The sequence below is a fragment of the Chlamydomonas reinhardtii genome, chromosome 16 (genome assembly GCF_000002595.2).
Source record: "Chlamydomonas reinhardtii strain CC-503 cw92 mt+ chromosome 16, whole genome shotgun sequence".
Lineage (NCBI taxonomy): Eukaryota > Viridiplantae > Chlorophyta > Chlorophyceae > Chlamydomonadales > Chlamydomonadaceae > Chlamydomonas > Chlamydomonas reinhardtii.
In genome coordinates this window covers 5,829,265-5,851,037 of record NC_057019.1, presented here as the reverse complement: position 1 = coordinate 5,851,037, position 21,773 = coordinate 5,829,265, and the positions used below count along the sequence as shown (strand labels likewise).

The 21,773-nt window shown below is 64.5% G+C and overlaps 5 protein-coding genes across 5 annotated transcripts; 2 read left to right on the top strand and 3 right to left on the bottom strand.

The window, feature by feature from the left end:
* The first annotated feature begins 317 nt into the window (after positions 1-317).
* CHLRE_16g677700v5 (uncharacterized protein) lies at positions 318-6,373 on the top strand. Its single transcript, XM_043071335.1, has 14 exons — positions 318-383; positions 469-516; positions 795-830; positions 1,027-1,302; positions 1,489-2,166; positions 2,532-2,633; positions 2,867-3,016; positions 3,199-3,305; positions 3,492-3,588; positions 3,877-3,953; positions 4,199-4,258; positions 4,548-4,664; positions 4,849-4,989; positions 5,372-6,373. The coding sequence occupies exons 1-14, from the start codon at positions 368-370 to the stop codon at positions 5,495-5,497; spliced, it is 2,031 nt and encodes a 676-aa protein (XP_042916067.1). The 5' UTR covers positions 318-367; the 3' UTR covers positions 5,498-6,373.
* Positions 6,374-7,194: 821 nt separating this feature from the next.
* Positions 7,195-10,147, bottom strand: CHLRE_16g677750v5 (uncharacterized protein). The gene is made up of 2 exons (XM_001695910.2): positions 8,402-10,147; positions 7,195-8,195 (listed from the first exon to the last, which is right to left on the bottom strand). The coding sequence occupies exons 1-2, from the start codon at positions 9,568-9,570 to the stop codon at positions 8,126-8,128; spliced, it is 1,239 nt and encodes a 412-aa protein (XP_001695962.2). The 5' UTR covers positions 9,571-10,147; the 3' UTR covers positions 7,195-8,125.
* Positions 10,148-10,711: 564 nt separating this feature from the next.
* On the bottom strand, positions 10,712-14,107 carry CHLRE_16g677800v5 (uncharacterized protein). Its single transcript, XM_043071339.1, has 6 exons — positions 13,852-14,107; positions 13,263-13,402; positions 12,486-12,960; positions 12,030-12,226; positions 11,677-11,753; positions 10,712-11,403 (listed from the first exon to the last, which is right to left on the bottom strand). The coding sequence occupies exons 1-6, from the start codon at positions 14,033-14,035 to the stop codon at positions 11,088-11,090; spliced, it is 1,389 nt and encodes a 462-aa protein (XP_042916066.1). The 5' UTR covers positions 14,036-14,107; the 3' UTR covers positions 10,712-11,087.
* Positions 14,108-14,177: 70 nt separating this feature from the next.
* Positions 14,178-18,527, bottom strand: CHLRE_16g677850v5 (uncharacterized protein). The gene is made up of 7 exons (XM_043071340.1): positions 18,200-18,527; positions 17,418-17,546; positions 17,019-17,114; positions 16,802-16,872; positions 16,273-16,387; positions 15,734-15,858; positions 14,178-15,497 (listed from the first exon to the last, which is right to left on the bottom strand). Exons 1-7 carry the CDS (start codon positions 18,401-18,403, stop codon positions 15,434-15,436), a joined length of 804 nt encoding a protein of 267 aa, XP_042916065.1. The 5' UTR covers positions 18,404-18,527; the 3' UTR covers positions 14,178-15,433.
* Positions 18,528-18,627: 100 nt separating this feature from the next.
* Positions 18,628-21,749, top strand: CHLRE_16g677900v5 (uncharacterized protein). Its single transcript, XM_043071341.1, has 3 exons — positions 18,628-18,968; positions 19,340-19,441; positions 19,810-21,749. The coding sequence occupies exons 1-3, from the start codon at positions 18,915-18,917 to the stop codon at positions 21,037-21,039; spliced, it is 1,386 nt and encodes a 461-aa protein (XP_042916064.1). The 5' UTR covers positions 18,628-18,914; the 3' UTR covers positions 21,040-21,749.
* Positions 21,750-21,773: the final 24 nt, after the last annotated feature.

Genomic DNA, 21,773 nt, shown 5'->3' with positions numbered 1-21,773 from the left:
GGAAACCCGTACGCTGCTATTGGCAGCCTTAATGACACATGAAGAGGCAGACACAGAACTCAGCCCACCACGATGCCTTCCTCAGACCTGCCTGCCCATTCCGAGGGGCTTCTGCAGTGCCTGTGACAGCGCAATCAGTGCGAGCTTCATTGTGTAAAATCAGGTGTCCAGCGGGAATTCGTGGATGAGCGGGGAAAGGGGAAGGCAAGCAACTCGGCCTACCCAAGCCTAGTCCCCAGGGTTTCGTGTGCCGTGCAACTGAGTGCCGGGACACCATGTTCCGGCTTGTCTCCATGTGCATACAGATTATATTCACTCCATTCAGCCTTGAAGTACCGGTGTATCCAGTCCCTTACCTGACGAAAGCATGGCCGCGCCATTCGGTGAGCTATCCTGGACTCTTGCGCACAGCTGCAGCGATTTGGTATCCTTCTTCTTAGTTTCAGTGCCTTACACGACCAATTGCAGGAGGAGGCTTCTCCTTCGGGGCGGCGGGCTCTGCTCCTGCTTTTGGCGGTAAGTGTGCATATGAAACAACCATCAGTATTCCCACCGTGGCATTCACAATATGAGGTCATCAGAACTAATGGCGGGTCAGGCGATTAAAGCTTGGCGCTAAATTTATAGCCTGGATCGCTGCGCGGACAGTGGCCGTTTGGGCTTGCGAGGGGACTCATATATGTGAATTGAGCCCTGCATGCTTGGAGGACTTCCGAAAAGCAGAACGCTTTGCACTTGCCTTGAACTCGCCCTCGCCCCTGCCCACCCCAACCCCTGCCGCCCTCCGCGAACAGCGCCTGCTGCGAGCACCCCGGCTTTTGGCGCTCCAGGTATGCACTCCTGCGTCTGAAAGGACTGGCATATAATGCATGGCCAAGGAAAGCAGGGAAAGCTGTGCTTATTGGCGCTGGCGCAGCGCTAGCGGGAAGGGGGCGTGATGTTGCGTTCCCTGTGGCCCGTCACCCCCGACGCGGAGCCCTCAGTAGCTTCCATGCTGACACGCATATTTCCTGTCTTTGAATGCAGCTGCTGCCCCAGCCTTTGGTGCGGCGCCCGCTGCGTCCACACCCGCATTCAGCTTTGGGGGCGGTGCGGCACCCGCATTCGGTGCGCCTGCCGCGGCACCTGCGGCGGCCGCAGCGCCGGCCTTTGGGGCGCCAGCGGCAGCGGCCCCTGCGCCTGCCTTTGGCACTCCTGCTGCTGCGCCCGCAGCGTCTTCGGCACCGGCCTTCGGTGCGCCAGCGGCAGCGGCGGCCCCTGCGTTTGGGGCCCCTGCGGGCGGGCTGAGCTTTGGGGCGCCTGGTAAGGCACGCGTGGGGTTTAGAGTGTTGCCTGGCAGTGATGGAGAGGCGCCGGGAATTTGATGGCTTTGTTGGAGCGGGCTACGCTCGGCAAGTTATTGCGGTATCGTGTCCTGTTGTGGTATCTGCTTGCGGTAGCCGTGCCAAGTCGCAGCTGCTTTCTTGTGTGAACTCCTGCGGCCCACAGCTGCTGCGTCCACCGGCGCGTCTTTGTTCGGTGCTGCTGCTGCGCCCGCGGCACCCGCGGCCGCCGCCTCCGCGCCTGCTGCTGGTGGCTTTGCGTTTGGCAGCGCCGCACCCGCCGCGGCGCCCGCCGCCGGGGGCGGCCTCTTCGGCGCGCCCGCGGCACCTGCGGCCGCTGCCTCCGCGCCTGCAGCCGGTGGCTTCTCCTTCGGAGGCGCGCCAGCGGCCGGCAGCACCCCTGCCGCAGGCGGCGGCCTGTTTGGCGCGATGGCGACGCCGGCTCCTGGCGCCGCTGCCAGCGCGGCAGCGCCCGCCGCTGGTGGTCTCTTCGGCGCTGCCAGCGCCGCGGCCCCAGCCGCAGGCGGTGGCCTGTTCGGCAGCACCACCACCACTGCCCCAGCGGCCGCCGCGTCTGCACCCGCGGCCGGCGGCTTCGCATTCGGCGGCGCTGCCTCTGCCGCGCCAGCGGCAGCCGCCGCGCCGGCGGCTTCTTCAGGGTTCAGCTTTGGCGGCGGCGCCACCGGCGGCGCCAGCACGGGTGGCTCGCTGTTCGGCGCCGCCAGTACCGGCGCCACCGCTGCCACTGGCAGCACGGCGGCGCCATTCGGGGCCGCGCCTGCAGCGGGTGGCCTCAGCTTCGGTGCCGCGGCGCCGGCGGCTGCAAGCTCTGCGGCGAGCTCAGGTATGCGGCTGGCGGGCTTGTTTTGCAACGCCGTGGACGTGGGTGGGGTTATTAGGAGCTCCAAGCGCAGTACTGTTGCACTCACCAAACCTGCTTTGGCTGTCCCGCTACACCGTCATTTGCAAGCCTAGTCACTGGGGTCTCCAGTCGTTGAGGGCCGATTCTGGCCAAACCCTGGTGTGAGGGCACGTGTCCTGTGGGTGTCGTTCCGGGCGCAGGCACCAACAGGGCGGCAGTGGTGGTGCCGGCCTCCGCGCCGTCCGTTTGCACCCGGTGCAGATTCCGGGCTCTTGGGACCTGACGCTTGACGATGCAATGCAACGGTATGCCCTTGTGCCGCCCGCCCGCCCGCCCTGCATCTGCAGCCGCCGCCTCCACTGCCCCCAGTATGTTCGGGTCATTGACGACAGCGGCGGCGCCCGCGGCGGCCGGCACCGCGGCGGCCACTGGTGCTGCAGGGACGACAGGTCGGTGGTGCGGCGTGGAGGGCGGGCGGGCGGGTGGGCGGGCACAGGAGGCGAAAAGCATGGGCGAGGGATGACGATGGCGGGTGCGAGCGGCGGGTTGTGGTGGTGGGAGATGCAGCTCGTACGCTGCGGCGCGGCGTGTGCTTTTGGAGCCGCAGGCAACGGCAGACACAGCGTATGCGGGGGGAAGACGTCAGCTCGCACCCGTGATGCCCGCGTTCGTTGACTCGCAGGTGCCGCCGGCACCACGGCGAGCACTGGCGCGGGCTTCTCCTTCGGCTCCGCCGCACCCGCCGCCGCCGCGGGGGCCAGCGCGCCGGCAGCTGGTGCCGCCGCCAGTGCTCCCGCCACCGGCACTACCTTTGCCTTTCCCTCAGCGGCGGGTGAGTCATGGCGGAGGATTGTTTGGAGGAAGGCTCCTGTAAGGCACGGGGCAACACCACGGAAACGCCTGCAGCTGTAGCCGTAGCTGCTGGCTTACGTCTGCCAGGCTCCATGCCCTTCGTCTTTTGCACGTCCATAGCAATTAACCCTCTGTCTACGCCTTACCGATGCAACCATGCAGGTGCCGGTACCGCCGCGGCATCTGCGGCCGGCACTGCTCCCGCCGCCGCCGCGGGCGCCCTTGTGCCAGCGGCCGCCGCTGCGCCCGCCGCGCCCACGCAACCTCAGGTGAAGCTCGCTATGACACGACCCAAACGCCGCAAGCACCCAGGTTGCACTGAACGATTGTTGCATGTCGCGTCCCTCCGATTCACGCGGAGCGATTTTGCGCGCTCAAGCTCCACCACCGCCCTTTTAAACACTCTCCGCCTCTTCCGCTTCACCCGTAAAATGTTTGTTCCTCTTAATTACCAGATGCCTGTGTCGCTTAAGGGCAAGAACATCGAGGAGATCATCAACGAGTGGAACGGCGAGCTGGAGGAGCAGGTGGCGGCTTTCAACAAGCACGCAGGTGGGTGGCGGGCAGGCCGGTGGGGGTGCTGGAGCGAGGCCGCGGGCTTGCCCTAGGGTGGCCCTATGGGCCGTGTGCACTAATGAAGCGGCGTTGCAGTGGGAGGGGCGTAAGGGAAGCACAAGCGATATGGCTGAAACGCAACCGCCCGTCCCCTCCCCTGCTCCACTTCTTTTCCTTTATTACCGTGCCGTACCCAATTCCACCCGTGTGCTCCGGGTCCTGCGCCTCATCCTGCGCGTCATTCTGCTCCTGCTCCTGCGCCTGCTCGGGTCCCTGTCGCTGCAGCCGCTCTGGCCGCCTGGGACCGCACCATCCTGCACAACCGCTCCTGCCTGCTGGGCGTGGAGGAGGAGCTGGGCGTGGTGGGTGCGGGGCGGGCCGGCGGCAGGCAGGGATGGTAGTGTCGGAGTAGGGGTGGCGGCGTGTGTGTGGTCACGAGGGCAGCTGTCGTGAGCGAAGGCCCGGGCGCGAGGGACTGCGCACTCCTGGGGAAGCCAGTAGCGGCCTTGGTCCGGAGGCCACCTTACGGATGCGCTCGGAGGCAAGTGCTTACGCGGTCGTCATCCCGCTGCTGCTGTCCGCTGCTGTCCGCTGCTGACCGCCGCAGGTGGCTGCGGGCCAGGAGGCTCTGGACCGCAAGTTGGCCATGCTGGAGACACACCACAAGGTGGGGGCGAGGGAGGAAGGGGCCGGGGAAGGCGTGCGGGATAGGGGTGCGGGGGAGGAGCTGGGAGGGAGGGGACGGGCGGGTGCTTCCTATCGAACACCCCGTCCCGTTCCCAGTAGTCCAGATGTCCTACGCCTACGTGCCTCACATCCCTCGCATCTCGCCTCGGTTTAGTTTGGGCTGGTATCTACAACCCCTCCCGCCCAGCTGGTGTGGGTGCTCCACTTCGCTGCCTCCTCTATGCGTCAACCCCCACGGCCACTGCCGCCACCGCCCACCGGCCCTGCAGGAGGTCCACGACGCGCTGGCCTCCATCGAGGGCGAGGCGGAGCGCATGTGTCTGGCGGAGCGCCAGCTGCTGGACGGGGACGCGGTGGAGCGGGACAGGCTGTACGCGCGCGCGGAGGTACGGGCGGGGCGGGGCGCGGGGCGGGGATGAAGACACCGTGTCGGAGGTATTGCTTTCGGAAGAGGAAGCGGAGCACCTGTTGTTGCCATTGGCACGGCCCTTGGACCTCGCCTCCGCACACTCCTGCATCGATTAACCTCTCGTTCGGCCACTCCGCCATTTCCTGAAACACACGGTTCAGGCTTTGTCCACGGCGCTGGTGCGGCTGGGCGAGGAGCTGGGCGGTGTGGTGGGCGACGTCAACGAGCTGAGCGGCGCGGCGCTGGGCGACCCCGCCACGCCGCTGGGGGCCGTGGTGCGCATCCTCAACAACCAGCTGCTGGTGAGGGCGGGCGGGGGGATGGAGGGGGAGAGCTGGGGCGCGGTGGAGGGGGAGGCGGAGCAGGGGGTTCAGGTGGAGGTGGCGCAGGGGGGGGGTGGCGCGGAAGGGGGAGGAGGGGGAGGAGGAGGAGGAGGAGGGGGAGGTGGAGGCAGGGAGGAGGAGGGGAAGAGGAGGAGGGGAAGAGGGAGGAAGAGGAGGGGCAGGCCTACTCCTTTGACATGCACGGGCGCCGACGCTCTCGCCACGCTACAACCTCCGCGCCCGCACGCTTGCTCGCACTAGCAGCGTACAGCCTGGTCGCTGCGTTGGGGTCATGGTTTCAAGTTAGCTTTCCTAAGCCTAGTATGCTTACAAAGCAAATCGTCGACACGCCCGCTCGCAGGCTCTGGGCCAGGTGGAGGCGCGTGTGAGCGGGCTGGAGGGGGAGCTGTCCGCCATGGGCATGGGCCCCAACGGCGGCGCGGCGGCCAGCAACGGCGCCGCCAATGGCGCATTCCGCCTGGCCTGAGGTCGCCGTGTGCTGCTTCGGCTGCTTCCGGTGCCGCCGCTGCTGCCGCCGCTTGGGAGCGGCTTAGGAGCTGCTGGGTTGGGGCAAGGCGCAAGCAGGCGGGTTGCTGAGGTCCATTTAGGTCCTGCTGGGAAGGGTGTGCGATGCGGGTGATGTGGACAAGCATGTGGACGCGTGTACGTGTGCGACAGGTTCAAATGCGGGCTGGTTTGTGTGGGTGATGGCGCGGAAACCCCGGATGGACCGGGGCGTGACTTGCTAGCACAAAAGCGCACGGCATGCATGTGCGGCGCTGTGGGAGACTTGAGTGGGGCAGTTTGCACGGACAGCGCGCTGGCCTCGTATCTGACGGCCCAAATGCTCAACGGACGCGCGCGGTCATTTCTCGCTATCACTGGCTTGTGAGAATGCGGTTTAAGGTCGTCTGCAATCAGGGCAGGCTGAAAAAGCGGCGAACGTCACCGAGCAGCGCCAAGTCGGTTGCTGGCACGATACCGGTATTGTAAGGACCTGTGGTGGGATGACCTGAGCAGGTTGCAAGTGTCGAACGATTGAAGTCGAGCAGGCGCTTTACGAACGGAACCCTCGACCTCGGTTCGTAGGAGAGGCCTTCCCGTGAGGCAGCCGGTCTCCGCGGAGTTGCACCTGCGCTGTGTGTGTGTGTGTGGGGGGGGGGGGCGGGAGGGAAATGAAAGTGCCAGACCCCATCCCCTGAAACCCCTCGGGAGCCCCCAGGGACCGACCGACTGACACCTGACTGCACCAAACCGCTTCATAAGGGGGTTCATACCCTGCAATTTGATACCGCAATGGTGCCAATCGACTCGTCTTGAATGGTTCTTGAATGGTTCTGTCCTGTTCTATCGGCGTGTGTATTGCGCGGCCTGCCCATCCATTCCGCATCACACCCAAGATAGTCAAGTCTCCCCTCAACGTTAGCCCCCGAGAGCCTGAGTGAGGGGCTCTGTCGCGCTGTGCCATCCGCAGGCCGGCGCTGCGATGTCGGCACACGCGGGATTCAATCCACGGAAACTCCCTCGACCCAGCCCACCCCTGGACCCAGCCTCAAGGACCCCGTTCCACACCCCGTCCTGTGTTTCATGTACAGCGTGCATTTGCACCCCTTATTTCGCGTGATCAACGCGCTTCAGCGCTTGTGGGTCCCGTCGTGTCAAAGCGCATGTGAGGGACTGGTGGGGACATGTCCATGTCCGGACGCGCACATGGACCTCTCACGCTGCATTTGTGCTTATGCCTTCCTAAGGGGTCGCGGCGCCTGGACTGCGGGGGGAGCCCGAGGGCCCCGCTAACCCCGAGAACCTGGAAAGGCCGCGGGTGCTGTAGCAGAGGCCCAGCGGAGTGACAACCCCCCTCACAGCCTCACTCTCTGATCGCACACACCGACACATGGCCCAGTCTTGCTCCCTTGGTTCCCTTTTGCAACCAGGTGGCGGGTGCCCGGTGGCAGACGGCGGTGTGCCTGGCTTGCCTACGGACTACGGAGCCACAAGCCCATAGGCTAGTCGCTGGCCTAGACGAGGTGCTGCAGCAAGCCAGCAACGCAGTTACCAAGCGGGTAGGGTCAATTGTCCCCGCCCCGGTGCACATGTGGGCTGTGGCGTGCAAGCTGCCGCACTTGCGGTCCGTGCTGTCTCGTGAGCTGCATCCGCAGGAACCCCCCGGTAACCAAGTCACAGAACTCTGTCATGTTACACAACCTCAGCTGCTGATGCTTTCATCGACCTGGTAACACTTTGCGCCTGCACATTTGTGCATCGGGCACTATAGCCTTGCAAAGCTGCGAAAGAATACCCACACACTGCCACACATATCAGCTCTCGTACAGCCATACACCATCGTTCAGTGCCACCATCATTGCTTTGTAACCCGTAACACGAACGGCTCGCAAATGCAAACCCCGGCAAGCCAACCTCTCAACGACACGCGCATACGGTATGCCATATGCGCTAGTAAGACATGCATGTACAAGTCCCACAGCGTGACATGAAACATCGAACCTTGTGAACTGTCTACACACTAAAATTCATAGGCCAGCACGACTGAGGAACTGTCTCCTGCGCATGGTTATGAAATGGTGCGGACGCATCGCAACACATGTGGCATCAACGCCACCCCCCCGAGCATCAACAAGTTTATGGTAAGCGGATGGGCTTGTCTAGTGCCCATAACACACTTTTATACAAGATGCAACACCAACTGTTTATCCTGCCTGGTTAGCCACGTTCACACGACTGACTGCGCGTCTCGACTCTGCTCTCTCCACGCCTCTCTTTCACTTCCTCTCATTCCACAGGCACCGAGCGCGCTAGTGCTTTCCAGCCTGCCTAGAAATTAGCGCTCACGTATCCCAGCTCCTACAACGGACACGCGGGCGCCGTGTGCAGCCGCGCCGTCCGCATACTATCCGCATGACAACAACACTGGGGCCATCGTGGGGCACGAGCTCCCCAGCACTTCGAGGCTTCCCCGCTTGGCCTGGACGCAAAAAGCTTTCTATTCCCTCTACGACGTCCCTCCACCGACAACCAACCTTTCGAGTCACTGCAAAAGCCGTGTCGGCGGTAGCACTCCAAAACATTCAGCACCGTAGCACGTGTTATACGTGTACTACAGCGCGAAGCCCATGACCACGCGCTGTGGCTCGGCGGGGCGGCCAGAGAGTGACTCGCGCTTCGCCCTGCAAGGCAACAAGAAGGGGGCGGGCATGGTGAGATGTTGGCAAAACGAGAAACTGTCGGCCGAAACACACGCACGTGTGCTCGCGCGCTGCGCATCAAACCCCACGGCAGAAGACCCGTCCATGTCCCCGCCCCGCCCCTCCTCCCAGCCTCGGCCGCCTCGCCGCGCAGTAGCAGTAACAGGCCCCATCAGTCATCAGCTCACCTCTCATGCCGGTGCGCGTTGTAATAGCCCATCACCGCCAGCAGCATCTTGTTCTCACGCCAGTCCCGAGGCGCCCGCTCCGGCACCGGCTTTGCCGCCTGCTTCTGCTTCTGCTGCTTTTGCTGCTGCTCCTCGCGCTCCTGCTGTTCGAGCTCGAGCAGCAGCAGGTCGGCCTCCTCCTCAATGAGCAGCCGCTGCCGCTGCTGCTCCTGCAGCTCCTGCTGCCGCTGCCGCCGCTGCTGGAGCACCACGGCATCGTCCTCCGCGCGGTCAATGAAGGGCTCAGCCGAGGGGCGCGGCCGCTGCTGCGTGAGCCCGGGCAGGGGCGAGGGCACGGGGATGGGCGAGGAGATGTCGGTGCGGGTGTGCAACCGCCGCACAGCCGAGATGCGGGAGCTGGTGTCGGTGGTGGCGGTGGCAGGGTGGTAGGTGTGCAGGTAGGTATGGCGGTGTAGCTGCGGCTGCGGGCATAGCCCATACAGCGCGGGCAGCTGCATGGGGTGCCGGTGGTGCGCCTGCTGCTGCTGCGTGTGAGGCTGGGGCTGCTGCTGCGACGGCTGCGCGTGGAAGAGGCCTGTGCTGGCGACACGGCGTCCGCCAGCACATCCAGCGACGCCGCTGCCCAATGCCGGATGCTGCACCGCGCCCGTACGACACGCGGTCGCCGCGACAGCTGGCGAGGGGCTCGCGATTGAAATGCAGGCGTGGTCGATGGCCACGTCGATGTAGCTGTCGCTCCAGTCGGACGCGGGCGGTCGGCATGGGCTGTTAGCGCCGCACTGGCTGGTTTGCCGGGTGGAGACACCGCACTGGCTGGTTTGCCGAGTGGAGGCTGAAGGTGCACTCCTGTCCACCACCGCCACGCTGGTGCCGCCAGCGACCACAGCACAGCGCAGCACAGCAGGACCTTGTTCCTGCGACCCAAGCTGCGAGGACTTGGCCTGGTGGCTTTGAGCTTCCTGACACCGCACGGACTGCCAGAGCGTTGGGTCGCAAAGCGTCTCCGAGAGAGTCTGGCAACACTCGTCGTAGGCGTCATCGTCGAAACACGCAGTTGTCGCTGTTGCCACGGTGACGATGCTGCAAGCACTGACGCTGCCATGTTGCGTAGAGGCACAGCAGTCGTGTGTTGACCACACCGAGCTGGTTGGTTGCAGGCGAGGCGCCATCTCAGCTGGGGCCAGCGTCGTGCGAATAGGCTTGAGCTCACTAAGTAGTCGAGTAAGCTGAGACATGTTGGGGTGGGTGGGTCCCGCGAGGCTACGGGGCAATGTTTGGTACTTTATGTTTGGGCCTCGCTACGTTGGCACGCCGATTGTAGAAGTGCAGGCCCAGTCGGCGAGCTATGTGTTTAGGCTTGCACGATTGCACCAGGAGTAATAAGTGGCTGCAAATTTTGCACCAACGAGCCATGCAAAGGGCGTGTCAGCAATGAGGCGCGGCCAAGTGGTGTCACCGAGGCCGCTGACAACGGACCAGTTGAGCTGACGCGTTGCTTTGTTGCGTTGAGCGTTGCAATGTATTCTAATGGAAGTTTTGTATTTGTTTGCTGGAAAGTTTGGGCGCGGGGCCGGTGTAATTAGTCCAAGTCCTGCGCGCGCCGATCGCGTGACACCGGGGCGGGCAAGGTAGCTTCCCAGTGCGCGAGCACCAGACGCGCTGCTCGCACTTGTACGCCACCTGTGTCCCAGCGCACGCGTACACAATGCGAGTGTTGTTACCGCTGCCCAATTCATTTCTATGAGGACTAGTTGAGCCCGAGCAAATCTGCGTAAGGCGGATGACGCAGTTTTACCTCCTGCCCGCCGCCGACAGCTGGCGGTGCTTTACATGCACTTGGAAACAATGATGGAGCCTGCTAAAACAACTCGCCCGGGCGGCCTGGAGACACGCGACTCGCACGTTCGCGCCGGCCTGTCGCACTGACCGCACGTGCGCTGACCGTGCGCCAGTAACGCCAGCCTAGGCATTACGCGACCAATCCTTTCTCCTTTCCAGCTTCCTCATTACATCAGCCGCAGTCTTTTCAGTCTTGTCCTAGTTTCAGCCCCCCCCCTCGCCACGCCCCACCCGCACGCAGCAGCCACCGTCCAGTGACGGGACTGCCTTCGCCCAAACCATTTGTGCCCCGTTTGCGTCGGTGGCTGGGCGTATGTGGGCTATCGGTTTGGTCTTCTACGAGCTCCCACTTGGCACGGCTGCGGCCCAGGGAGTTCCTTCCCTCTCCCCTGCCATTGGCAGCCTGCGTCTGAGACCGATCTCTGTCCCATTACGCATGCAACCATGCAACCATGTTTGGGACATGGGAGTCGAGCACAGGACTTACAGGGCAGCGGGCCCGCGGGCTGCCGCTGCAAGGCAGCGACTTGTGCTCCACCCCGGGCGCACCGCCACTCCGCCAGCCAGGGGTTCCGCCGTTCCCCTGCCGCATGACCCTCCCCTGCCGCTACATGTTAAACCATGCAAACGCGAGCACCCTGCACGTGCCCCTAACAGGGCCTTCCCACATTCCCACCGCGTACGGTCAGGTACGGTAGCCACGCGCGCTCCACCTCCTCTTAATAGCTAGCACACCGCCCTCCACATCCAAGCCACCCGCCACATCCAAGCCACCAGCAACAGGCCTACAGCCAGCTACAGGCCTAAAGTCAGCTACAGCCACAGCCAGCCACAGGCCTACAGCCAGCTACAGCTCGCCATTATACGCAAGCCAAGCCACGTACGCGCCTGCGCCCAGCGCCAGCTCCGCTGCCAGACGCGCTGCGCCCTCCGCCGCCGCCCGCCGCCGCACCCGCCGGCTGTTGCGCCCCTCCACCAGGTCACTGAAGCGCAGGCCCGCGCCGCCGCGGTCGCGCAGCAGCGCGTGCGCCACACCGCGCAGGTGGCCGCGGCCCACCACGCCCACCACCGTGCCGGTGCCGCACACGGCCTTGCTTCGCTTGAGGCTCCAGGCCAGGTACAGGTCCCGCTCCGTGATGAGCGGCGCAACCAGCTCCGGGTAGCTGCAGGGTTGTGTTTGTGAGTTGGGGTTTGGTGGATCGCGCGTGGATGTGTTGCGTTGCAGAAGGCCGCGCGTGCCGGAGTAAAAGAGATAGCACGCGTGTGAACCGTCGGCACGAATGGCGGGCTCCGGCCTAGGCCCAGAAGGCCACTGCATCATCCTCCAAGTATGCCCGCGCTGCATCATGCACCGTATGCAAGGTGCGGTGCGCCACCACCGCCACCCCCTGCCATGGGGCCCTCGCTCACCCACCCAGGCCCCGCCCCGGGCCCACCTGCTGGACAGCTGCTTGAAGAAAGCGCTGACGGCGTCGTCGCTCTTGAGCCGCTCCACCAGCTCCTCACTCAGGGCCTGTGGAGGGTGGCATCAGGCATCAGGCAGCACAGCGGGCCTCAGCCGTTTGCGGGTACAAGTGGGCCCATTGGTGATGGACCGATGGAGGGAGCGGTTTCATCGCCCCCATTCCGTCGGTCTAGGTTCGTTTGGGAGTGGCAGGAGACTACCCCACCCGAACCCTTGCCGTGCGGCGCCTGTCACATACCCCCCGTTGCCTCCCCCCTCTGCTGTTATCAAGCGCGCTGGCATCCACATAGTTCACAACACTGCCTCACGCGCACCCCCGCCCACCTGCTGCGGCGAGCCCACCGCGCCCTTCAGCAGGTCCGCACACAGCGCCGCCCTCCGTGTGAGCGGCCCCAGCGCCGCCCAGGCCCGGCTCAGCGTGATTTCCACTGGCCGGTCCCCCAGCACCACCTGGGCACCCACCGCATCCGCCGCCGCCTGGGCCGCCGCGAACTCGCCGCCGCCCGCCACACCCAGCGAGCCTGGTGAAGCGGTGGAGGAGAGGGTGCACCGGAGGAAGCAGCAGAATGGCGCGTTGGGATTTGGGAGTACGGGTGAGGTGTGTGGAATGACGCGCCAAATCTGCTGTAGTCAGGCCTGCATTGCCAGCGGTTGTATTGCTGACTGCATAGGAACAGGTCAATTGTGCAGAGCCTGTGCACGCAGCAGGGTCGTTCCCCTCATGACGATACAGTGCGCACAACGCACAATGCACCGCCTCCATCACTTCACACGGCCCACCTGCCGTCCGCTTGGCCAGCCCTGCCAGCAGCACCCGCAGCAGCAGTGCGCTCTGGCCGCCAAGCGACACGCTGCGAGCCACAGCACCTGCAAACCCCGCGCCGCCCCCTGCAGAGCCGCCCCCTCCTCCCAGGTTCATGGGGTTGATGTAGGCCCCTGGCGGCGCGCTGGCGCTGTTGCCGCTGCTGCTAGTGCCGCTGGTGCTGGTGCTGGTGCTGGTGCCGCTGCCGCTGGTGCCGCTAGTGCCGCTGCTGCTGGTGCTGCTGGTGCTGGTGCCGAGGCCGCTGGCCTTGCGGTCTGCGCCGTCGTCTGTGTCTGACCCCGACCCTGAGGACCGTGCCGCCTCGTTTTGCTGTTGGTGCTGTTGCTGCTGCTGTTGCTGCTGCTGTTGCTCAACGAGGGCCAGGGGCTGCGCCGCCAGGGCAGCGGAGCGGCTCTTGCACAGCTCCACCACCACACTGTCTGGCCGCACGGCCTGAGGAAATGCGGAGCAAAGGATTATGGAAGGCGGTTGACGGCCTCTGGTAGGTGTGAAGTGAAAGGCGCGCTGCTTGCCTTCCACGGTTTCCATGCGATGCACGCACCCAACCCCCACTTTCCAAGACCGAGCTGGTGCCGATTGCAACCCATTCAATCCAGGCCCGGGGTCCACCCATCCAGATCCCCACCCTCCCGGGCTCCTCCTCGTTGTTGCGCGTGTGCACCTCTAGTTTACTCCGTGTCCACGCCTTTCCTGGGTACACGGCGTACGCCCCAGCCTCCAATTCCACCCCTCACCCGTATGACTCGGTCCACGTCCAGTTGGGAGCGGCGGCTGACGTGTGCAGTGCCCACCAGCAGCACCACCCGCGGCTCCGTGTAGCCGTCGCTGCGCCGCTCCACGTAGTCGTGTCGGCGGGGCACCACCAGCAGCGTGCCTGTGGTCGGCAGCAGGCGCCGGAGGGGTGGATGGGGTGGGGTGGTGGGGAGGCAGGAGGCAGGAGGCGGGCAAGCGTGGGACGGGAGGGGAGGGAGTCGAGGGACCCTCGTTCCCAATCCCAAACTATGGCCGTGACGCAGAACCCGAGAGCCGCCTGCGCATCGCGAGAGCACGGAGCTGCTAAAGGGAAGTAGTGGAGGATGGGCACGCGTTCGCTAAGCTCATGAAAGTTGTGGCGTGAGCGCAGGAGAGGGCGCGGGTTGGCAGCGCGCGCCTGCCCTGTTTTTGGTGCCACCACATCCGCTGCGCCCCACGCACCTCCCCTTCCGTCACTCTCCAGTCCACACCGTGTCCCCTGGTGCATCCCGCCTTCCCAACCTCACCCTCTAAACGCGACGCGTATCTGCTCAGCCCGCTCACACGGCGATGACAGCGCCCCGCGCTCACCATCATCCACTAGATCCAGCAGGTGCGGAGCGTTTGCGGCCACCCACTCCCGCGAGCCCTGAGTCAGCTCGGCGCGAAAATCGAAGTCCTCCGGTGGCCCTTTAAGCAATTCGGCTACGAGCTCAGGGTCATGCGTCGGCTGCTGGGTAATGGTGGTGCTGCTGGTTGCGACGCTGGGTACCATGCATGTGCGAGATGTTGATGGCCATCCTCTTTGCGGAGCGGCCGGCGATGGCCAAGCAGCGCTGCTCGTTGCATTTCTGCGTATGCGTGCTAGCGAATGTGTCGAGATCCCGGCCGTTTGTGCGGGCCTCAGTGAAGGGGTTTTGTGTGGAGGTAAACAAGAGCGTCGGAGAGAGAGCGACTCCATTGTGTATAACTTATTTAATAACTAGTGTCTCAGTCCTAGTACACAAATGAAACGTCTAGATTGGGCAGTCCCACCGCCCAGAACACCACGCCGGTCTTGAAGGGTCTTGACACTTTCCATGTATCGCCCCGACGCAAAAACAGCCACTCCAACAACACAGATATGTCTACCATACACGTACAGCCTTCGAACTGCATTTGAACTCTGCACTCGCATGCCGGTGCAGACGGCACAAAGAATGCACAGCCCACCTGCCCCAACCAGCATCACTCATCCAGTAATCCCATGAGCGCGTTGCGCCGACATACGGCGCCTGACATGTAACGTTGAACACCGCAAGCCATCCAACGAAATAAAGAACCGAGGAGTATTAAGCCATTTGGCTGTTGCGTGCCCTCCGAATCCTCCGTCCCTGCCGGGCCGCCCCAGGCCCATCCATAGCGACACGCCACCGCCTGCAGCGCTGGTTGTGCCTGCCTGCCCACCAGTACCCAGTACCCATCCGGGTTGGCGTCCTTCCTGCTACCTACATGCATGGCTGCCCCAGGGCCTCGACAAAGCATCCTTTTGCCTGCCAATGCCGGTCTCCATTACCCGCCACCACCGCACCCGCATCACGCACTGAGTCGCGGCCTAGTCCGTTTCCGCCTCGGGTCCACAGCCCGCCACCGCCACGCCGTGCCACGGCATCGCTTCGCAATGCGCTGGACTGAAGGACAAAATGGATTCTAGATAATATATCTACACACAATCGCAAACGCATACACAGTAACACACACACGTACGCACATACACAGAGGCAGACATTGATCTTCTCCCTACCGTGTGTATAAGGGAGTTTGAAACGAAAGGCCCGACAGCTCCTGCTGGTTGGCCTAAAAGGTACCTTCATTCAGTCAGTTTAGACCAGCTCCGACCTCATTCAGCATCCCTCATGCCGCATGCAGCTGCTTCTAGGTTTCTGCTGCAGCGCCGGCAGCAGCGCATCTGGCTCCCCCACCACCTGCTGCCGCCTGGCGCCCGCCTGGTACCTCCTGGAAAGTGGCTCCCGCCACTGCAGGAGCTTCTAGGGGTCTCGGCACACACGCATGCACCATATAACCGTCCGCCTGTCTGCAGTGCGTGTCTGTGGTGCCCAGCACGGCCCTAGCGCGGCGGCGCCGCCCCTGGCGCCGCGCTGCTGCGCCTGCCGCACTGCTGCCCTGGCCCTCCTCACACGGTGATGGGCTGGCTGCGGGCGGCCCGGTCCGCGCGGTAGGCCGGGTCCACAGCCCACCTGCGTGTCCGCACAGAGGGAGGCGGCAGCGAGGGAAGGGGCGGCATGGATAATTAGCAGATGTCAGAATGGCGCAGCACAGATGGCAAGGCAGAGGCGACAGGGAGTAACGGCAGCAGGGCGCGGCGGAGCCTGCCAGCCTCCATTTGGAACGGCGAAAGCAACCGCCCACGCCCAACCCAGCCCCGCCGCCCCGCCCCACACCCCCACCCACGCACCACCACCCCCACCCCCACCTCTGGTAGTCTGCCGCCAGCATGCGCACGAACAGCGGCAGCAGGCTGCCCACCAGACCGTGCAGCACGCCGTTGCAGCTGCCCACCAGCACCTCGCGGGGCAGCAGGTGGAAGGGAGGGACCACCTGCAGGGGGAGGACGGGGGGGGGGGGGGAGGGCGGTGGTGGGGAGGCCAGCCCAAACTAAACCAAACCCAATGCAATGGGTGGTGGGGAAGCCAGGCAAGGCAGGAGCGGAGGTGAGGAGAGGAGGTGAGGAGGAAAGGGAGGTGCAGGCGGGGTGGAAGACTGGCGATAAAGCTGCATCACACCACGATGGGTGCAAATGCGGGGCACGCAGGTCACTGCTGGGGCCGTAAGTTTTGCAGACGCACTGCCCAGCCTTGCGCACGCCCACGCGGTCACTTCCAGGCTCACAAACCACAAGTTTGGTTAAGTTTGGGCTTGGTACTCATTCCCCCCCTTTGTACCTGGCTACGACTTCACTCCGTAAACTTAATGCGTGTACCCCCCCCCCCAAAAAAAAGACGCCGATCGCACCTCGCTCCACACGTCAAGCTTGGAGGTGGCCCGTATCTCGCCGGTGGGCGCCACCGCCGCCGCCCCCGCGCCCTCGCCGCCGCCGCTGGTGCTCCACGTCAGCTCCGTCACGAACCTGTGCGCGGTGGCAAGGCGTGGCGTGGGTGGTGGTGGCGGTGGTGGGGATGGTGGTGTGCGGACTTGGCGGCACCACGGCAGTGGCACCACTAGTTGGCGACTAGCAGAAATCGGCGGGTTTGCCCGAACCCGTGTTCGTATGTGTACAACAGACTGTTTTCTCGCTAATGATGGTAAGCATCTGACGGCATGTCACTATTACCACCTCTATCCTAGCGCCTGCCTCTCGGCGCCTGCGTCCCCGCCGCCTCCCGCCCTGCCACTCGCTGCTGCCCCCCTCCCCCTGTCGCCTCAGCCTGAGCTCCGCTAGTATGGCTTGGCTTGGTCAAGTAGGGGCTGGTATTTACAACTCCCCCATATACACACATACACACACACACACACACACACACACACACACACACACACACACCTCATTGCGAAGCGCTGGTCCAGCGCCAGGTTCTCCACCAGGTCACTCCCACTGATGCGGCAGTTGTCAGCCTGCAGGTAGGGGCAGTTTCAGTTGGGCAGCCGCAGGCAGCTGCACCGTAAATTGTTGACATAACGCACACGCAGACGGACACGGACACACGAGCACACCGTGTCAACCCTCGCCCCTTGCGCTTTTCTAACACGGCGGCGCTGACCTGCAGCACAACGCGCGCGGGGCGGCCGCTGGCAGCGTCGGGCGGGTAGGTGGTGACGGTCACCTCCGCCACCGCCTCCAGCCACACACTCATCAGCTACAAGGGGGATGAGGGGACAGAAGGCGGGAGGTGACGAGCGGCGGTCAACAGCGGGCCGAGGCGGGTTCTGCGGTACATGCAGATTGTGGATTGCATTCTTCACACACACAAGCAAGCACACATGCACGCGCGCCTCCATCCTATGCAGGCGCACACACACGCTGTTCCATACCGTTTGCCCAACACGCGAAGACTCACGACCTGGGCGCACCCACCGCCCGTGCTGCTCCCCTGCTCATCCCTGCTGCTCCCTTGCTGCTCCCCTCGCTCTCCCAGCATCCAAAAGGCGCACGGCCTCACATTTATCCGCGGCACGGTGAGCACGAAGCGGTTGCCGCCCAGGTGCGCGATCTGTTTTGGATCCAGCACGAAGTACTGCTCCACCGGCAGCGTCATGTAGGACTGCAGCGGCTCGGAGCCGGGCACGACCTGTGAGAGGTGTGTGTGTGGGGTGTGTGTGTGGGGTGGAGGTTTAGGGGCAGGGGGGCAGCAGGCAGGGTTTGGCGGAGCGGGGTCGGCCGGGTTGGGTGAAGTGCGTTGGGTAGGAAGCTGTGGCTTGGGAGGTGAGGGCGAAGTGTGGTGAAATGGCGGGTTTGGTGGTCGTGGTGGCGGTGGTGATGGTGGCTTATACGGTGGTGGGGCACATTGCTGAGAGCAGCAGAGTCAGCAGCCCCACCCGCTGGGTAAGATCTGTGCAGTGACTTGTGGTGCAGGGTGGCCGGTTGAAGCTTATGAGCATGTGTTGGCGGGGGGAGCTGGAAAAATCAGAAGGGGCGGCCTAAAGCGGCCCAGGGACGATGACTAATCGGTTGTTGCGCTGCTACGTGGCCAACCGCCGCCGCCCACGCGGCGGCCTGGGCGCGCAATGCCTACACGCTTGCACGCAGCGCCTGGAGGTCGGAGCTTCTGCTGCCGAAGTTTATCACAGAAGATATGCCGAGCCCAAGCAGAGGCTTTCGTGTACAAGCGCGATGCCGGCGCCCGGGCTCCAGCGCGCAGCGAGCTAGCGAGAGGCCGCTGCAACACCCCTCCCGCGACCCCGTCCCCGCCAGCACCTAGCCCAGCCACCAACTCCGGCTTACCGGAAAGCGCTGGGAGGCGGACCCAGTGGCTCCAATTTGAGCTGGGTCATTTAGCTCTTCAGGCGACTTCGCCCGCCGTTGAATAGGGCTCAGACGGGGCCCTGGTTGCGATGCCCGGCACTGGACAACGGTGCAACGCTGCCTAGTGCTTGGCAACCGCGCTGAAAGGCGAGAACTGCAAGGTCGCTGCTGCAAGAGAGCCATGGAGCCTAAAGTCGCCCTAACAACGCTGCGAGCTGCTTTTTCAGGAGCAACCTCCGACCTCAAAAGAAAGCAATTCGCTCAGATTTCAATGCCTAACAGTTCATGTAGCAACAATTGAGGGATCGCAATGCGAAAAGCAAGAAACGAGCGCACGATGAAATTTGCAAGTGCGGAGATGCACCCCTCGCACTTCAGGCGATGTAATGCTAGAAATAAGAACTCACAGGCCCAAAGTGGTTGTAAAGTGCGCTGCAACATGCAAGTTGGTCTAAACGCTGCCAAGTGCATTCGGAAGGCTTGCACACCAGGCACCCACTTGCTCCGTGGGCTCGTGTTTCAAACACCACGCTGTGTGCAACGAGTATCGATACAATGTTCAGCCGGCACAGAGCACGGCACGGCAAAGCTGCCGAATTTGGCCAGCATCCTTCCCGGCTGCGTGCCGAGCGTGCTGTCGGCTGCCCTGGAGGAGTATCCTGACCTTGCGGAAGTCGATGAGGAGTATGCGCTCATGTGGATTCGCAGCGCGGGCTCGGTACTCAAGCTGCGCGAGCAGGACGTGCAGGTGCGTGGGGCAGCCGGGGGGCGCCGTGGTTTCCGGTTGTGCGGGCTTCGCGGCTTTTGTGGCAAGGGGCAGGCAGCGGAGGCGGAGGCGGTGGCGGGAGGAGGCAGAGCTAGTAGAGTTTTATGCAGGCAGGCGTGCAGCATCGACATGGGGTTGCGTTTTGACTAAGTTCGGGTTTGGATTCGGGTTTGGGACTGGTTCGGACTCGGGAGCCGACGCACCGCACGACGGCAACGGCAACGGCCGGCGTGTGCCTCCCGAGACACCCTCCCCACCCCCAAACAACCCCAAACAACCCCAACCACATACAACTACACACACACACACCCCTGCATGCACACCCACCACCACCATCACCGCCACCCCAACAGGAGGCGCTGACCGCCCACCCCTGGCTGCTGCTGGCCGACCTGCTGGCGGTGCGCTCCGCCGTGGCCGCACTCACACGCGTGCTGTCAGTCACGGAGGCGCAGGTAGGTGAGGGAGATGGGGGAGGTGGGGACAGGTGTGGGAGGTGCAGGAGGTGGGGACCGCAGGGCCAGTCTGTGTGGCGGTCCTAGGAGGGGGCTGCGAGCTATGGCGGCGGGGGACCGACCACAGGCCTGATGGCCCGTGTGGCCCCTGAGTGCCTGAATGCCTGAGCGCGCAAACCTGGCATCGGCACAACTGCGTTCGCAATAGCTTTGCCCTTTGCTCCAGTACTCCCGGACGCCCCTCTCCCTCCCCCATACGCTAACATTGCTCATGTATTGTCGTAGCGCCGTGGCTGCGGCAATCACTAAGCATCACACGGCAGTGCATCATCAAAACGCCGCACGCGCCCGGCCGGTGTGTTGCACAGGCCGCCCGCGCCGCGCTGCTGAACCCGGACGTGCTGGAGTCGGATCCCGTGGATCTGATGGAGCAGCTGATGTACGTCTGCAGTACGACGGGGCTGTCGTACGATCAGCTGGTGCGGCTGGCGGTTGACGCGCCCGGCATCCTGACGGCGCAGCCACGTGACGTGGTGCGCGCCTGGGCCGACGTGCGGGCCGCGTGCGGCCGCGGCAGTAGCAGGGCCGGGGGCGGAGGTGGAGCCGCACCGGAGGGACGGGAAAGCGAGCAGGAGGAGCCGGAGGGGCAGGGGCAGGAGGAGGATGCGGATGCGGGGCTGGAGGCGGAGGTGCTGGAGGCGCTGCGGCGGCGGCCGGGGCTGCTGCTGTTGAGTGGAGAGGACATTCGTGGCCAGCTGCTGGGCGGGAATGAGGTGGCGGCCCAGGCGAGTGCGGCAGCGGGCACGCAGGAGGTGCAGGGGGATCCTGGCCTGGTTGCCGTGGTGAAGCCACAGGCTGCGGGGCCACAGGCAGGGGGGCCGTCACGGCAGGCTGCCGCAGCGGCTGCTTCTGCTGCAGTGACGCCACGACAACGAGGCAGTCCCCGGAGCCTGCCAGCTGAAGAAGCCTCAGACGCCGGCACAGCCACTCAGCCCTCACAGAGCGCCCGCCAGCGCAAAGCGGCGGCAGCAAGGCCAAGGGTGGCGGAAGATGAGGCGGTGGCGGCAGCCATTGAGGGCGCGGGCGAGGTGGCCAAGCGGCCGCGGGGGCGGCCGCGCAAGGCCACACAAGCGCCGGAGGACGCCGAGGGGGGCACTGGCTCCTCAGCGGCGGCCACCGCGCTGCCAGCGACGCGCAGGGCTGCTGCCAAGGCCAGGACACCGCAGGCCGCTGGCAGCACTGATGCGGACGCAGCCGCAGCCGGAAGCTCCGGCACCGCCGCGCCAGTTGCGGCCGCGAACGATGCGGGCGGGAGACGTGGGCGGGGGCGGCCACGCAAGGCGCCGGCGCCCGCTGCGTCGGGGGCGCATCAAGGCACGCGAGGTGGCGGTGCAGCGGCAGCGTCCACAAGCGGTGCACGTGGCGGTGCCGCAGCGGCTGGGGAGGCTGCGGCAGCGGCTGGCCCGGGGTCTGCTGCGGCGGCCGAAGGGGTAATAGAGGGCGTCGGGCCGGGGGAGGGCGCGGAGGCCGGGGGGCGACGGGGAAGAGGACGTGGCACGCGGCGGACCGGGGCAGAGGAGGGTGGTGGTGGGCCGTAAATCGTGTGTGAGGACACGAGCCATGCGGTGTTCTGTCGTCCTATGTTGTCGTGTTGCGTTGAAAAGTGCGGGGCACCTGTGAATCGGGTTGTGACCGGCGTCGAGCTGCTGGCGAAAAAATAGTATAATGTAGGTTCTAGGACAGCTCCGACTAACCCCCAACTAACTCGTGTACGGCACCCCCACCACCCTCAGCCATACAGGAGTTGACTTGGGAGTCGGCAGCTGCGCGAGTGTGAGCAGGTAGTTGTACGGTTGCCCGGCTCGGAAGCTACCTGACTGTAGTGACGTACACGGGCAGTTGGCGCTAGTCGGCAGGCGCGCGAGTGGGAATGAGCAGCTGAGCGCGCACGCGTGTGGGAAGCTTTGGCAGGGCACGTTGGAGCACGGCGGAGGCTGGCGGTTGGCGCGGTGCGCGAGTGGGAGTGCATAGTCGCGCGCGTGCCGTTTGGGAAGCCGCGTGTGTGAGCTGCATGCAAACTCAGAGAGACGCATGGGGCTGCCCCAGTTCCATAAGGTTGCCCGGGCGCCCGAGCGGCTAGTGGGCCTGTTCGCCTCCGGGCGCGCGCGTGGCCTGTTTGGTGGGTGTTGTTCGGCAGCCAACCAGGGGGCGGGTGTTGTTTCTCTGGGTCGAAGATGGTCCCTCGCGGCGTGGGTACGGCGTGCCCCCGCTTGTCGGGCTGTCCCTTCGATTGTAATCCGCATCCATAAGGTGCCTCTGGGCGCACACGGTT